At 39.1% G+C, this 17552-nt stretch overlaps 1 protein-coding gene across 1 annotated transcript in view; it reads right to left on the bottom strand.

Moving 5' to 3' along the window:
- The window catches only part of LOC109410169 (metabotropic glutamate receptor 1), a 679657-nt gene that overhangs the window by 599270 nt on the left and 62835 nt on the right, over nucleotides 1-17552 (bottom strand). Inside the window, exon 3 of the mRNA XM_062845013.1 lies at nucleotides 11702-12084. Within this exon, the coding sequence (XP_062700997.1) occupies nucleotides 11702-11995 (294 nt within the window). The 5' untranslated portion in view covers nucleotides 11996-12084. The remainder of the gene's footprint in view (nucleotides 1-11701; nucleotides 12085-17552) is intronic.

Below are 17552 nucleotides of genomic sequence, written 5' to 3'. Positions count from 1 at the left end.
TGATTCCAATCAATCACTACCACATTCGTTTTCTTCTCCGACAAATACTATCTCGATCCACCACGATAAGGCACTCACATCCGGTAAGTGACTCGGCTCATACCGAGTAGATGATCACTTCTCACTCTTCAATCTTCCTTCTCATCCACGTCCATATTATCACTTCCCCATATCTATGAGTCTATGATTGACCACTCATCAGCAGTCATTCCCACTGATCCACGTTCCCACTTCAAGCACATGGCAATTATCTCCCCGCGAACAATAGAATGATAGCGTCACCGTTATTTTTCTCGATGAAATTATACTATTCCGAGATGGCTTTAATCCCGGTTGAGCCCCCAGATGAAGCGGTTCAAACTTTGGACCCCTTCGAATTATCTCCCATCACTAAACTCAGTTCCAACTTTGGAGTATATCTATTAACAGCGTCGTAATCACGCGGTGAAGTAAAATACCGACCGGTCACTTACCCGTATAAGTGTAGACTATCTCATCGTATCCTCTCCTCATCCATCGTCGGTAAGTATTGTAGGATGGTCCGTACACCCTTATCTCCCTCTATATTACCTATACAACCAAAGTTACCCCCGGGGATACAACAGGATAGAACAGGATAGTAGGGATAGGAGTTGTAGAGAAGATGCTACTAACCTCAATGAGGTCTGTACATATTACGCATTACTCAGCCTTTATCGTACCTTTGAAATGTATTGGCAGTTTGGCAAATACACATTATTCCAAACCGTGTTGTATCGCTTTCCTTCACATCGAACATGCTCAAATTGAAATGCGTCATTTTCTCAATGGATAATACCGATTGACATCATGTCCATTTTGACCGAGTCAATCAACTTTCCACAAGAAAGAGCAATCAATCTGTTTCAATTGTGTTTACATGGTTCGATTTGAGCTTAAGTCCAATCTCGACCGGTCCAAAACTGAGAATGAGTACATATAGATACGACACTAGACTGCCGTAAAAGTTTATATTTTTCCATTCATTCGAGTCGCAATTGTTTCTCCCGACCCGATATATGCACCGAACAATGCAGCTAAGCGAACGTACTCTCTAGTTCGGATGGATTTGCTTCTGTTTGCTTTTTATTATTGCTGACAACTGACCGACACAACAGATTGACCCATAGCTGGATTGAAATGGACACCACCCCCGACAGGAGGATCAGAGGGGAGCACGTGTTTTTGCCAACTGATACAAAAGTGCCCATGTTAGGGAGCTGTTGTTATATACAGAAAGTGTACACACAAAAGGGTTTTAAGGAGAAGGAATGGCCAGTTTGCAAAACTTGTTGCAATCAACATTATTGGCGTACTAAATAATTGTAAATTATTAACAAATCCTGAAGACGTGGAAGGTCTTTCTTTTTATGAGTTGCTGTCTCAAATATGATATTTAGGTAGTTCTGCATTTTTGTCCAAATTATGCAATAAAACCAACAAAACTCCTAGGTCTCGGATCCCAGATGTGCGTTGTAACTAATTTTGTTATATATTTATCCTTCCTTTATGACTCCAAAACCACTAGAAATAATCTGGCCTTAATTGGTTTTCAAATCAATTTTAAGCTCGTAAGAAAAGCTTCTAGTATACCAACGCAGCAAAATTCAACGACACAGGAAAGATCACTTGTCGCACTAAACCAATAATCATTCAATGCTTCCGAATCCGTTTTACTCGAAACGATTCCAGCAGTGCAATAAAACTGAGTGCATGTGGAAACTTCATTTTTCCGATAAAGCGAACCATTCTCTCCCTCGTCTCGTCACATGGACGAAAATGGATTTGAGCACTCGAATAATAAAGACAAAAGCCATCGACGAAACACAAAGTGCTGCCCGGTCCTCCCAGTCCAAATGGGATGATTCAATTTTGACGATTTTGTCACACGCAGCGACTTTGAATCAGTAGTCGTTGTTGCCGGCACTACCATCACGACCACGCAAGCATTTTGGACCGTCCAGAGAATACGTAAAATAAGTGCTCTGGTTCTTCCTCTGCAGTTATATTGATAGTTCTCCTGTTCTTTTGACTCTGAAAACGTGTATGCAGGATTTGATACTACCATACCTCGATCGTCTTATTATCAATAATGGAAACCCCCTTCAAACGGAACAGTGACTTTCAACCAGTTTCAAACCGTTGAATCTTGTGGTACCAATTTTGAATAGTTGGTTCAGTATTATGTCACGTTGAAAAAAAAAATGAAAATCTGCTCGATCAAATGAAATTAAATATTGAGATTTAATAATCGAAGGTGTTAAATTAAAAATATAATCGCCTAGGTGTATCGCAAGCCTCGGAGTGTGGGTTCGATTCCCGCTCCAGTCGGTGGAAACTTTTCGTCAAACGAAAAATTCATCACTGGGCCACTGGGTGTTCTGTGTGTTTTCCGTTGTCTAGTGTAAGTAATGTGTTCAGTCTGTGCAGCCTCTGGCTGAAGACGGTGTGAATTGTCTTTTTTAAAAAATATTTGGAGTTCGTCAATTTTCCTTAAAACTACAAGTTTTTGAAAATTGACCCAATCTCACCCATTCGAGGGGATAAGAATGGGTCAAGGGAACCGAATTTGTTCCGCATTGACAACACAGCAAATTAATATAGTTCTGGCCAAGGTTGGTATTACTTACCAATAATATATTATATGATAAACTTCATTCATTCATTCTTCATCGAGCCTTAAAAGTATTAGGTAAAATAAAGTAAAGTAGTGGCCCGTGACCACTAATTGAAAATCACTGATATGTGCAACTGAAGGAAACACCTCTTTCCAGTTTGAAGGTTGTTTATTCAATGTCAGTCAATTACAATTTTCATATAGGGCACTGCATGAAATTCTCTCCTTCTCTTTCACTCTTACAGAAATTTTGTAAACAACAAGGCCAAGAAACGTCAAAATCCCATACAAAATCAAAACAGTGCAATGCCCTATTGTCTGTCCTAAAAGTCATGCCTACTATGATTTATACTTTACTTAACTATCACATTTCGGCCATCCTGACTAACCGATGTCCTCATCGGTATACCCATTAGTTGCTTCTGGATCTAACAAATTATTGGGAGATAACCAATGTTTCATGTTTCCTGGTGAACACATTGAGTGAAAGGGAAAGCTGGAAGCCTGAAATCCTTCTACATCCGATACTACGCAACGATCATTTGATAACACTTTTTGAACTACATATGGGCCTTTAAACTTCTCCGTTAATTTTGAAGCTGAAACAGATTTGAGAACAATAAAATCTCCGACTTTGTACTCAGTAGCCTTTTTACGCCTTTTGTCAGTTACCAATTTGTTATAAACTTGATTTTGTTGAATTGTCTCGCTAGCCTTATTGCGTTCAGATTGAATATCAATTCTATCTTCTCTTGACTGAAAATTATCAACAAAAGTCTCTAAATTGTGATCTATTATGTTTAAATTCCTTTGAAGAGATCCAAATAACAAAACACTTCCCAGGTAATTAATAAGCTTTTGAATAAGCCGTATTTTTGTTTTATATCTGAATTCGACCTGCTAACTGTCGTATCATAGCAGTTGGACTGCTAGACTACCCTATATTAGCAATTGAAAAGCTACTTAAAATCCGACAGCAGTTATGTAGCATTTCAAATGCATGGTATGTTTTGGATAACAAGCAGCATAACTGCTACTTTATTGCCATAAAACTGCTAAGTGAGACGAGTGATGCTAAACTCACAACTCATGTCCACTTTCTAATTTACGTGCCCCGGCTGTAGAAGCTATTATCATTCGATCATTTATAGGTAGCCACAGAAAAAAAAAAAACAATGGAAAACAGCACAAATGAATTCCATGATAAGTTTCCTAGTAGGATGTTTGGGTCAATACGACCGAGACAGGCACGCTGATCGTGCACTACGTTATCGAGGTGCGATAAACCTAACCACTTAAGCAAGTTATTTATCAGCACATGCCGGGCCTATAGCATATCTAACGATGTAGGTATGTAATATTGAAGCCTCAAAAGATCAAAAAACCAACGCACATTATCCAATCATCTTTAGCTTACCCTGTAGCGCGGTTCTGCACCATCGTCAACCCAAGGATCGAGGGATCAAATCTCAATTTCGCCGAAATCAGCAAAAAAAAAACAACAACATTTCAAAACAACAACCAAGCCTCAAAAGATGCACAGGAGAGAGAGGATAAAAATAGAAGAGAGTGAAACCGTAAAATTGGCAGGGGAAAATATTTTTGTTTTTGTTTTTGATAATCTGGGGGATAGGAAATTTAAGCATTAAATCAGCCGTATATTGGGCCAAAACCTGCATTTAATTAGCACTTATGGCGCATATACGGCAAATTAGCATTTAATGACCTGCTGTAAAGGCGCATATAGTGCCGAATTGATGCCATTTCAACTGCTTATTGGTTATCTATTCAATAATACTCAATTCTACTTAAAAGATGATTCCATTTAAGACCAGTATCGTTAATCATTTTTGAAAGCATTAGTGTTAATGTTCTGTTAATACGCTCTGCTTGTCCGTTGACCTCTGGTGTGTATGCCGCAGTTTTCACATGTTCAATACAATTACTTTTGACAAATCTTTCAAACTTAGATGAAGAAAAACACGAACCTCTATCGGTAATAATTCTCCTTGGTTTACTATAACAGTTCATATAGTTAGAAATGTGTTTTATAACCTCTTCGGTATTGGTTGTTTTAGTTGGAAATAGTTTTACAAATTACAGTGCTGTGAAATGATTAGGCGAGTTATATAGAGTACTGCTTCTCTATCGCCTCTATCCAAATCAAACTGATGAGCTAAACAATTAATCACTGTAACAATATAAGACGAAAGAACAACCTACGAAAAAAAAACGGAAAAATCTTCATTAAATGCATTTGCTCCACATCATGATCTCATTATTAACGCCTATGTCTAGAAAGAAAGCCGATGCAGAAAAGAAGGCAAAATTTCCGATAAATATTAAGTATATTTTTCCAGACATCAGTTTTCTTAGACAACACAATTGGAAAATATTTTTTCGGGATAATCATCTATTCGGGATAATGGCATTCGGGGAAATGGGCCATTCGGGGTAATGTCATTCGGGATGTTGGAATTCGGGGTACTGGACCATTCGGGGTATTGGTTTTCGGGATATGGTTTTCGGGGTAATGGAATTCGGGGAACTGTTATATGACCGTAATCTAGACTCAAAATTATCTGTGTTCTTACTGAAATTGCTATCGTCTTGTTTTTCCAGTAATATAGCTCCAAACCCATACGAACTTGCATCACAATGCAATTGAGTTTCAGCATTTGGATTAAAAATACATAATATTGGAGCTGATACTAATTTTGCCTTAAGTGTTTCAAACGCCTGAATTTGTTCATTATCAAATTTAAATACAAAATCTATTTTAAGCATATTGTATAACAACCTTGCAATAGTAGCAAAATTTACGATAAACTTCCGGAAATAACTTGTCAATCCTAAAAATCGTTGAACATCTTTCACATTTTTGGGTATTGGAAAATTTGAAACTGATTCTATGTGAGACTTGCTTGGACGTCTACTATACTTATTGATCGTGTAACCTAAATAATCGATTTCTTCAAATAAAAATTTACACTTATCCAAACTTAACTCCAAAAGATTATCGCTTAGAATTTTGAAAACAGTTCGTAAGATTTCTATATGTTCTTCAAATGATTCAGAAAATATGATAATATCATCAATATCAACACAAAGTTTTCCTTCTTCAATTATTTTTAAAAAATAGTATTGATGAATCTTTGAAAAACTGCAGGAGCATTACAGAGACCAAACGGGACACGCAAATACTCATACTGTCCAGACGGTGTAACAAAAGACGTAAATTTAGTACATTCAGGTGCAATTTTGATTTGGTGAAATCCAGATTTCCAATCCAATACCGAAAAAAATTTTTTGTTTCTCAATTTGTCAAGAATATCTTCAATTAATGGCAATGGGTAATTGTCTCTATGAGTATTCTTATTTAATTTACGATAATCAACACACATTCTAACATCTCCATCTTTTTTCGGTATGAAAACAATAGGACTAGCAAAAGGAGAGTCACTTTCTCTAATGGTGTTATTTTGTTCGTTTTGAAAAAAATTTCATCCAATTTCAATGTACGATCTAATCCTTCTCCAAAAAATGTAGGGTGTGTCTCAGGATTTATTTTTCCAGGCATATCATTGACCAACATTCGACAGACGTTTCCACGAGTCAAGAATCGACCTTCCATGGAAATGCGAGTACCAGATATATTTGCTTCAGATGAATTCTGTTGATTCGCAAAAGGAATACCAGTTCCGAAATTTTCCGAATCTTCTGCATCCGCAAGTCTCTGACTGCTCGACGACATCATGAATATTTGGCAGTAGTTTGAAGGTTGTTTATTCATTGTCAGTCAATTACAATTTTCATATTGTCTGTCCTAAATGTCATGCCTACTATGATTTATACTTTACTTAACTACCACAGCAACACATCCTTATGGGAGGTACTCCTCCTTGTGATGATAAATTCGAAAAACATGTGCACATTTTCCTAGCACTTTCGGTTCTTGAGAAATTCTTGTTGCCCGTGACCCCAGATTGAGAACCACTGCGTTTTGCAACACAACTATAGGGGATAGACAAAATGATCGGCACAGGCAAAAATTGCACTTTCCAAAAAAAATAATGCATCAAAAAATCTAAAATTTTTACTGAAAGTTGATCAACTAGTTGTGAATCAATGATCAAAATTTGGGAAAGATCGGGCTATTCTACATGAAGTGATAAAGATTCTAAAAAAAGTCATAATTATCCGCTAGCCAACTTTGAACTGTTAAATCTCTGGATTCAATGAACCAAATGCAATGAAATGTTGAGCGTTTATGACTCATATAACGAGCTTTGAAAAAAGTTTGACTAAACTTGAAATTATCAATAAGAAAAAAAGTAACAGCGATTTAATTTATTTTATGATTTTTTAGTAAATTAGTGTAATTTTAATATGCTCCCCATTGCTTTTTCAATTTATTGCCGGTTATTTTTTTACTGCTTATCAAAAGATATTTGTATAAAAGTTATTTAAAGGGAATTTAAATAAACTATAACTACCATCTGGAATTTTGAAGCGATGTTGAAATTTTCGATTATTTGGTGTTATATCAGAAAAATAATCAAAACGCTATAATTTTCGTCCGTGTTAACAATTTTAGGTTGTGTCGAAAGTTTTTGAAAAATAATCATAAAAGTCATGATCGCTCAAAATTTTATTGCATTTGGTTCATTGAATCCGGAGATATAACAGTTCAAAGCTGGCTTCACGTAGAATAGCCCGATCTTTCACAAATTTTGACCAGTTTTACACAATTAGTTGATCTACTTCCAGTAAAAATTTTAGATTTTTTGATGCACTTTTCAAAAAGTTACAGCTATTTCACCATTTTTTGAAAAGTGAAAATTTTGCCTGTCCCGATCATTTTATCTATCCCCTGTATCTTGTAATCAGTGCTCCGTAAGAAGCAGAATCGAAAAAAAAAATTATGGTTTGAGAATTTGACGTGGCTCATGATCATGGTTTGGAAACCACTGATCTATGCAATGCATCTGTATTAAAGATACTGCTCCTTGAGATGAACAAACTGAAAAACATTCGTGCTACTTTCTATCACTTTCCGTGCTTGAAGAATTCCCGTGGCCCGTGACCTGATATTGGGAACCAGTGAGCTATCCCTTAGTAAGTGCAGTGCTCGCAAAGGTGGAGAAGTCGAAAAACATCTTCATTTCGTCGCCATACTTACGGTTCTTGAGAAATTTTCTGGGTCCATGACCGTAGGTTGGGAGCCACTAAACTTTGCAAAACTGCTAAATTGTTGATTGTTTCAAAATAAATTAAGCTAAAGTAACTTATCACAGGTTTCAAACTTTGATATTTCGATCGTAACAGACAGATTTTGAAACTGAAAACAAAAAAATCTTCCCCAATTTACACTCCAATAACTTCCCGAGGTATTCTTGGAGAAATTTTCAGAAGAACTCGTAAATAAATTCCTCCAATGATCTCGAGAGGGTGTTTTACTGATAGTTAGGAGGATTTTTACGAGAAATTGAGGATACCGTAAAACGAGGCATTTAAGATATTGCGGGTAACTTTGATAGTGCCACAGGCGTTGTATAGTTTATCTTATAACTACATATGATTCCTTCAATCAGCTAAGAAAAAGGCAAACGCATATCAATTTTGTGAATAAAACAAATTTGTTGACGAATTTCAGGAGGAACTCCTGGGGGATTCAAAAATCACCTCCCAGAGGAATTTCTCGAAGAACTCGGGAAGAAATACCACCGAAGAGAAACTCCTGGTGGATTTCCCCCGAGGAACTTCTGGTGATGATTTTTTGTGTGGAAACTCATAAATAATTCCTTGAAAATAGATAAATAGATAGGTACATAGATAAATGTCTCAAGTAAATCCTGCTGGAATTTAACCATTAACGAAATCGAGGAGAACTTCTCAGATGAATTCCTATAGAATTTTTTCGAAGAATTCTTGGAGAAAACTCCCAAAGAATTCATCATAGGAGACCCAAACGCTCAGGTAGGCAAGAAGAAGTGATTCCGACCGCCGATTGGAAAGTTCAGCGCTCATCAGATGACGAATGAAATCGGCCTACGACTCATTGTTTTCATCTTCAAGAATATGGCCATTTGTAGCATCTTCTTTCGTCACCTCCTCCCTCATCGTGCGATCACCACAGCAGACGGAGTCGAAAATCAACCACAGTCTGAGACACCCCTACGACATTATTGATGGCGCTAACAACGACAATGACTATTACCTGGTGATGGTCAAATTTCGCCTAAATACATATCTCTGCAATAAACAATGTATGGCACAGACAGCCACTTTGGTAAGACCGTGCGACCTAGAGCGACTAAAGCCGCAGCTAACACGCAGAATCTCGAGGAAGCGTTGTTCAACGAGAGCGAGTTTTATGAGACAAACATAAGCGGAAAACAGCAGACTCGCATTTTTCGGGAGAAAATGGAACTGCTATATCAATTACAAGAGATGCAACGGCTTCGCCCCGCGAGCCGAAATCTCCAGGGATAATGATCGGAGCCTCTTGATGAACAGATGTGAGATTTTTGAAAGGTGGAAGCAGCACTTCGATGAACACTCGAATGACGTCGAGAATGTAGAGACGGGTGACCATGTCTACGGTAGAAATGACAATGCCAGTGCAGAAGAGGTCGAAAATTATCAGACTCTCACGCTGAGGGAAGTTAAGGATGCCATTCACCAGCTCAAAACCAACAAAGCAGTTTGGTTGGATGGTATCGCAACTGAACTCATCAAGATGAGTGCAGAAAAGTGGGCCACCTGCCTGCACCGGATGATAGTAAGGATCTGGCTAACCGAACAGCTGCCAGGGGAGTGAAAGGAAGGGGTAAACTGCACGATTCACAAAAAGGGTGACCATTTGGAATGTGCGAATTTCACAACCTTTTTAAATGCTGCTTACAAAGCTCTATCCCAGATCATCTTCCGTCGTCTGCCACCTAAAAGAAAATCCGGCTTCATCGATTCTCCAGAAATGCCGTGAAGCACCAGCGTGTACATCGGCTTCAAGGCGACATACGACAGTATCAACCGCACAGTGCTATGGTAATTCATGGACGAAAACGGCTTTCCTGGGAAGCTGACCAGACTGAAAGGTGGTGTAATGCGACCAGCCAAACTAAATAACCGTTCTCTGAAGCAATACCTTCTTGGTGGTTCCGGAGAGACGTAGGGTATGGCGACTATAGGAATGTGTTTAGTGGGTCGAGGAGAGAGTATTCCTGGCTTTTACTAGTGTTGTAGAAGACGGCCTTAACCCCACACTATCCTAACCTTCCTGTTAGGGTGTCTGTTGAGCAGATTTATCCCCCCTATGGTTTAGAAGGAAAAAAAACTCAATAGCCGTGGTGGTACGATCTTCACTAAATCCGGTCAATTTGTGTTTTTTTTTTTGCGGAGGACAAGGATGCTATCGCAAGAATATTTGGGACCCACTCAAAAGCGGCATAGTTCGTACTGTTGATGAATACGACTACCGGATCTGCAAGCACCCGGTGTTTCGATACGTTCAATGAGGCATGCTATGAGAATGCCGAATAACAACCCTGCACCTCTGATAGGTGGACCAGGTAGAACGTGGGCTGGCAAATTTTAAGCGTTTTTGTAGATTTAGCACCAAAATGAAGTCAGTACACTGTTGAAAATGCTTTGACATCCATGTGCACAACAGAAACATGTGCTCGGTGAACAAATTGAGATTCGAATTATCAAAAGAAACCCACGTTCTCCGGTGAGACTCGAACTCACGACTCACAATTCGCTAGACGGGCGCTTCTATTCCTTCATGCTTCGGAGTCACTCGACTACAGAGAGTAAAAAAATCGAAGACTGAAAGTGAAGATTGACATTCTCATTTTTTCATTCGTTTTTGGCCACATTCATTGTCAGCTGAATGCCTCTCTTTTTTCATTCAATTCTCTGTCACGAATATTTTTTCGCACGTCGTCAAATGTCCAATTTCTGTTAACAGACGCACAATCCGACTTAATGGACAAATAGAGAACATAATTAATATTCTAATTAACTACTATACACAAGTTTTGAGGTAATTGGAAGTATAATCGGGAGTTACGGTCCAGTTTTATTTCTCAGTGAAAATTGTCAGTGACAGAAAAATGAATGAATAGGTGAAAAAATTCATTCACCAAAATGAATTTTATTTTGATCCCACATTTGAGAATCTTCATAATTCACGATGAATTTCATTCATTGAAAATGAAAATTTTAAACTCTGCTCGACTATCTCCGTCGCCAGTAGGCATAGAACTGAACTCGATTCCACAGTCGCACATGGTTAGCTTCTTTTCACAATCCAAACCTCCTTCGGAAGGAATTAGATGAACATCTAACACATACACTGTGCACATGTATGTTAAAACGAAAGAGGAAATTATTTTTAATTGTTGGGAGCTTCGGGCACCGTCTCCCAATCACTTAAAACAGTAAATAATAATGATTCAATTTCCGACTTCAATTTGGTGCAAAATCCACAATATCGATTATAGAGAGAGGCTGCCACAATCCGAGTTTTGCGACGTAATATTGTTGAAAATATTTCATAATGAATTGGATGTTCTACAAATGTAATGTACATGGGTCTCCTATTAGACACTGCCACCCACTTTACGGCCACTGCGTTTTCCAGGCTATGCTCTGACCAATTAAGTTCATTTTTTGTATGTGATGAGTCTATAGTAAGCACTAACTACACTAAAAAAATCAGCTGCATTAGATGTAAGACTGCTGAGAAATTGCGGTGGGCGCAACGTGGGTGGCAGCGTTTGATAGGAGATTGGACTGTACGACCTTTCAGTTGAAAACCTCTGAAATAGAGAAAACTGACTGAGGAAAGAATGCAGGGAGGTCGTTATCGTTTGAGTACCCATCATCTTCAGGAGAAAAGACGAAGAACGGCCAAAATAATCTGGAGCATCATATGTCGATGCCCAACTGCATTCAATCCAATCTGACAAAATCGTTTAAGTAGTTCGGAGGGTACCACCTATGTATGTATTTCATCAGTGTGGATAAATAACAAGGCAAAAAGAGGGGGCTACTCACCTCACCGCAGGACAGGAAGTGGTTTGGACCGGTTCGCTTCTGGCGTGGCTGGTGATGCATCGAGAACAGCATCCCGATGACGAAATCTCCCGGAATGTGGGCCGAGGTTCGCTTCGATGTGTCGGTGGATGCGGAAGCAGACGACGGTTGAGCTACGATTGGCGATGGTAGTTCGTCGGTGGCGGTGGTGGTGGCAGCAGATGCGATGGCTAGATTGATGAAGATGAAAGTGACCAGTGGGAGAATGTTTGCAGGCAGCAACGGTACGTCGACCACCGGCAATTTTGGGTGCATGCTTCTTCGTCGAATTTGTGGCGATATTAATTACTAGCACTTGATTTTGCTTCGATTTATTATTGGGCAGAGCTTGCTATACATTTCGGCTGGAGATTTATGTGGTGGTAACATGAAATACGATAGAGCCAGGCTGGCCAATTGCATTATGATCAGAGCTGGAAGCTTATTTGAGTCCATACATACTGGAACCTCGATTAAGATAGAATCTGTTTAGAACATGCCCTCCCTGAGACCCCCAGAACCCCCTGAGGTCCACTTACCTCCTACCGCCCTTCCCTCTAAAACGCTTTATAACGCTTTAAACCTCCTTCTAAAAATCACCAGAGACTCTCAGAAACTTCACTTCGTGGGTTCGAATCCCACCAGACCGCGATTTTTTTCAAAAATTCATCCCTCAATTTGTCAATTAGCAACATTCTGTGTCTTCTAACTACAAGTTTTTCTGTATGTTTATGACATACCAGCTAATCTGGTAAATGCCAGTAAAGGGCAACATATATCAGTGTACCCTTCCTTGGGTCATCGGCGCAGTTGGTCGTGGAGCGTGCGACCGTGCCGAGCTCTCGACGCATACTGTATTAGACACCAGCAAACAGACCGCTTGGTGGCTAGGTATGCGGAGTGCGAGAGTAAGTCTCGGCTTCAAATAAAAATAATACGCTCTCACTTGTAGTTGTTGGGCACAAACGAGGCTGTGTTGTGGATTGACATCTAAGCCGAAAGAGAGATAGATGGTTCTTGAAAAAGTGAATGTTCATGGTGAGGGCTCGGGTTCAGTTTGGCTTTCTATTCCGCAGAATTATCACCTGTTCTGTGGCTTAGTTGGTTAAAGCACCGGTCTAGCGAATACGGGGTCGTGGGTTCGAATCCCACCAGAACGCGATTTTTGTCAAAAATTAATCCCTCAATTTATCAATTAGCAACATTCTGTGTCTTCTAACTACAAGTTTTTTGTAATATATCATGTCCAATAAGTTTTCTGAAAGTGCAATAGATAGTATCAGAACAATCAGGATATTTTAGGTCATCCAAACTGTTCTTGAGATTAGATCCTTCTAACTTGATAACTTCTTTCGTTATATGTACAAAGCTACGATTTGTAATCTATTATGTCCAGTAAGCCTTCTGAATGTTCAAAAGACAGTATCAGATCAGTCGGGATATCCTAGGTCATCCAAATTGTTTTTAAGTATAGATCCTAAGCAAGGTTGCAACCATTCATTTGCAAAGATTTACATTCATTTGCTATTATCTCAGTTCAAAAGCATGCTATCGAAAAACAATGTATGGATGAAATTAACCTTGTAGTTTTATTTGAAAGTTTGCCGAATAACATTGGGGTCGCATACGCATTCCAAAGTCGTGAGCGAGCTGTGAAGGCAACTCTCCACAGCGTGAATGAAATTTACATTCATTGCGTGGAGAGTTGTCTTCACAGCTCGCTCACGACTTTAGTATACGTTTGCGACCCCAATGTTATTCGGCAAACTTTCAGATAAAACCACAAGGTTAAATTCATCCATACATTGTTTTTCGATAGCATGCTTCTGAACTGAGATAATAGCTAATGAATGTAAATCTTTGCAAATGAATGGTTGCAACCTTGATCCTAAGCCTACGGGTGTAATGGTAACTTCTCTCGTAACACAAATTTACGATTCGTATTCTATCATGCCAAGTAAATCTGAAAGTATAATAGACAGTATCAGATCAATCGGGATATCCTAGGTCATCCAAATTGTTCTTGAGCTTTGATCCTTCTAACTTGGTAACTTCTTTCATTATATAAAGCTACGATTTGTAATCTATCAAGTCCAGAAAGTCTCCTGAATGTTCAAAAGACAGTATCAGATCAGTTGAAATATCCTAAGTTTTTCAAATTGTTCTTGAGTTTAGACCTTAAAGTCTACGGGTGTAATGGTAACTTTTTTTATTATACAAAGTTACGATTTGTATTCTATCAAGTCCAGTAAGTATTCTGAATGTTCAAAAGACAGTATCAGATCATACGGTATATCTTAGGTCATCCAAATTGTTTTTGAGTTTAGATCCTAAAGCCTGTGGGTGTAACGGTAACTTCTCTCATTACACAAATTAACGATTTGTATTCTATCATGTCCAGTAAGTCTTCTGAAAGTTTAATAGACAGTATCAGATCAGTCGGGATATCCTAGGTTATACAAACTGCTCTTGAGTTATATCCAAATAACTACGCGTGTAACGGTAACTTCTTTCATTATACAAAGCTACGATATGTAATCTATCATGTCCAGTAAATCTTCTGAATGTTAAATGTACATCATCAGATCGGCTGGGTGTCAAAAATCTAGCACCTATAGCAATTGAAGGTTCTGTTGTAAAAAAAGTATCTATTTTATTAGGCGTAATAACAATTATAATTAAACCGAATCAACAATTCTTCACCACAACACTCGGTCCGTAACTGCAGTCCTCATTCTCGGCCGCGTCCTACATGTGCCTTCAGATTTGTGCTCGAGTTGTGGCTTAGTCATATCTGCACCTCAGCTGGAAGTTCTTAGTTGCAGGGAAGTTAAGTAATCCTGAAATATCTCGAAGGTATTTTGGAATGGCTCTGAGTTTCACATAAGTTCACGGATATGGGTGGGTTAAATTAGGCAACGTAACTTTTTAAAGCACAAATAATGACTACAACGAAGGCAGATTTCAAAAAATGAGTTTCATAAAAGTTTGAACAACCTTAAATGTTTCAAAGGTACAAAACAATGCCTACTAATCTTTGAAGACTATAAGTAAATATAGTTCATTATGTATCACTATTGAGAATAGTATGTACTGTAGTCTAACATTGCAAGTGTAGATATAAAGCTGTGTACTCCATGGAAGGTTGGATGACCTAAATTATCCCAAATCTATCATGGAGTGACCCTTGAGCAGTGATCCAAAATGTACTGTCAAACATTGTAGTTTGCATGATAATCGTGGGTTGATTATCTTGACTTTCATGTAACAAAAACATTCACGTATGACAGATGAAATATTCATGGATGACTGTGACATTTTTTTAATCACGGCAAAAAATGTAACTGGATTGACAAATTGAGTGAACTAATGAAATCTCAGTGGTTCCGAAAACTGCGAACGGGATATGCGTATAACTTAGGAACCGGAAGTGTGAAGAAGTGGAGACAAAGATTTTCGGATTGTGCGTTCCGAGGGTTAGAACCACCAATGGAGCAGTGGAACAAAAGTCGGTGGCTCCCAACTGAATAGTTACGGCCCACGTCTAATGAATCAAAAAGACTCAAGCCATATTAATATTTTCAGACCTGGCTAATTGAGTTGATGTTGGAACCCGATATCCTAGGCCATTTATGAATTAATGATGGCGTTTGGGGGTTCAGGGACAATATAGGGACACTACTGGCGGTCTCCAAAATCCTCAAAAACACATCCGTAACGACTCTGAAATCAGCAAAAATTGCGCTGAAACTTCTTGAAATGCCTCCGGATCGCCCTAAACCCTTTGGAATTCCATGTAACGCACCTTAGACCCACCGAAACCCCCGAAAACGCCATGTAACACCTCCATAACGTTTCTGAAATCCAACGAAAATGCTTAGACGCTTCTTGGAATGCCCCTAAAATCCCCTTTAAACCCCCTGGGACCCCATGTAACGCACGTTAGACCCTCCGGAACCCCCGAAAATGCCTATGTAACGCCTCCGTAACGTTTCTGAAATCCGCCAAAAATGCTCTGAAGCTTCTTGTGATGCCTCCGAAATCACCCTAGAACCCGAAACGCCATGTAACGCCTCCGTAACCTTTCTGAAATCCGTCAAAAATGCTCTGAAGTTTCTTGGAATGCCTCTGAATTTCTTCTTAAACCCCCTTGGAGCCCCATGTAACGCACCTTAGACCCTCTGAGACCCCCGAAAATGCCTATGTAACGTCTCCGTAACGTTTCTGAAATCTGCAGAAAATGCTCTGAAACTTCTTGGGATGCCTCCGAAATCACCCTTAAACCCCCTGGAATCCCATGTAACGCACCTTAGACCCCCTGATATCCCCGAAACGCCATGTAACGCCTTTGTAACGTTTCTGAAGTCCACTGAAAATGCTCTGAAGCTTGTAATGCCTCCGAAACCCCCTGGGACCCCATGTAACGCATCTTAGACCCTCCGAAACCCCCAAAACCCCCGAAAACGCCATGTAACGCCTCCGTATCGTTTCTGAAATCCACCGAAAATGCTCTGAAGTTTTTTGGAATGCCTCCCAAAACCCTCTCAAACCCCCTAGAACCCCATGTAACGCACCTTAGACCCTCTGAAACCCCCAAAAACGCCATGTAACGCCTTCGTAATGTCTCTGAAATCCGCGGAAAATCCTCTGAAACTTCCTAAAACACCTCCGAAATCATCCCTTACTACCCCCACCCCCCTCAGACCCCATGTAACGCCCCTGAAACTCTCTAGCTCGAGTTATTCGCATGTTTCTATCGCTGTTTTCGGAACCCTGGAACTCCAGCTTTACATTGCAAAACTGTCATTTCGTACTCCCATCATCTTGATTTGTGTAATCATGGTGCCCATATGCTAGATTCATGGCATCGAAGGCAGCATGAATGTAGTGTGTGACGGTAATATGCAACATTAGCCATGCCGGTAAAGGCATTCCGACTATAATGAAAAAAAAATGTACTATACGGTTCACTGCCCTTAAGAGTTAAGAGATACATGAACCCTATTTGGTAGTGTAACGTTACTGTCTTAAACGAAATCACCTCATGTTACAGTAGTTCTTTTTATCAACTAAGCTAATAACAGTGACAATGGCCCATAATATCCAAAAAATATATAACAACGCCTATTGTTCCTCGAACTACTTTGGTAAATACAGTGAATTTAACACCACTCAACTTACTGGCAGAAGCTATTATCACAAGTGTAGACCGGAAACTATGGTCTCCGAAGTAGTTTGATTGATCTGGAAAATTTGGAATGACTCATGCACTGCCAGAGGGATTACAGATTACAGTTGGATTTTTAATGTAACAGTTCATTGTGAGAATTATTACTGTTACTGTCAAGAGCTAAACTTCAATACAGTTTGGACGACCCTTGATGTCCCAAAGGATCATAATAATATATAGTAGACTTCAGATTGGCCCAATACCCATCGTTAAATATGCAACGTTACTCAGTATAGCATATATGGCTGCTTTTACGAATGTAGACCTGAAGTTCTGAGCTCCAAGGTAGTTTGGCTGATCTGGAATATCCCTGTAGTGTCTCTAAATGACATTTTAGATTTCAAGAGCTTCACGGATTCCAGTAGATTATGAAATGCTATTATTTATGGCGAAAACACATAAAGTTATACACGTGTAGATTTGAAGAACTTTACTGCAGGACAGTTTGGAACATCTACAACATTCCAGAATATGAAACACCTTTTGATATTCATGACGAAGGTTAAATGGATACATATGAACGAAGCCCATATCCAAATTCAGCTTTAAGAACAACTGGTATGTCAATTTGTTCGTTTTGCCAAACTTTATGGTGTTCAGGAT

This window comes from Aedes albopictus, chromosome 1 (genome assembly GCF_035046485.1).
Source record: "Aedes albopictus strain Foshan chromosome 1, AalbF5, whole genome shotgun sequence".
Lineage (NCBI taxonomy): Eukaryota > Metazoa > Arthropoda > Insecta > Diptera > Culicidae > Aedes > Aedes albopictus.
This window is presented reverse-complemented; position numbering and strand designations above follow the sequence as displayed.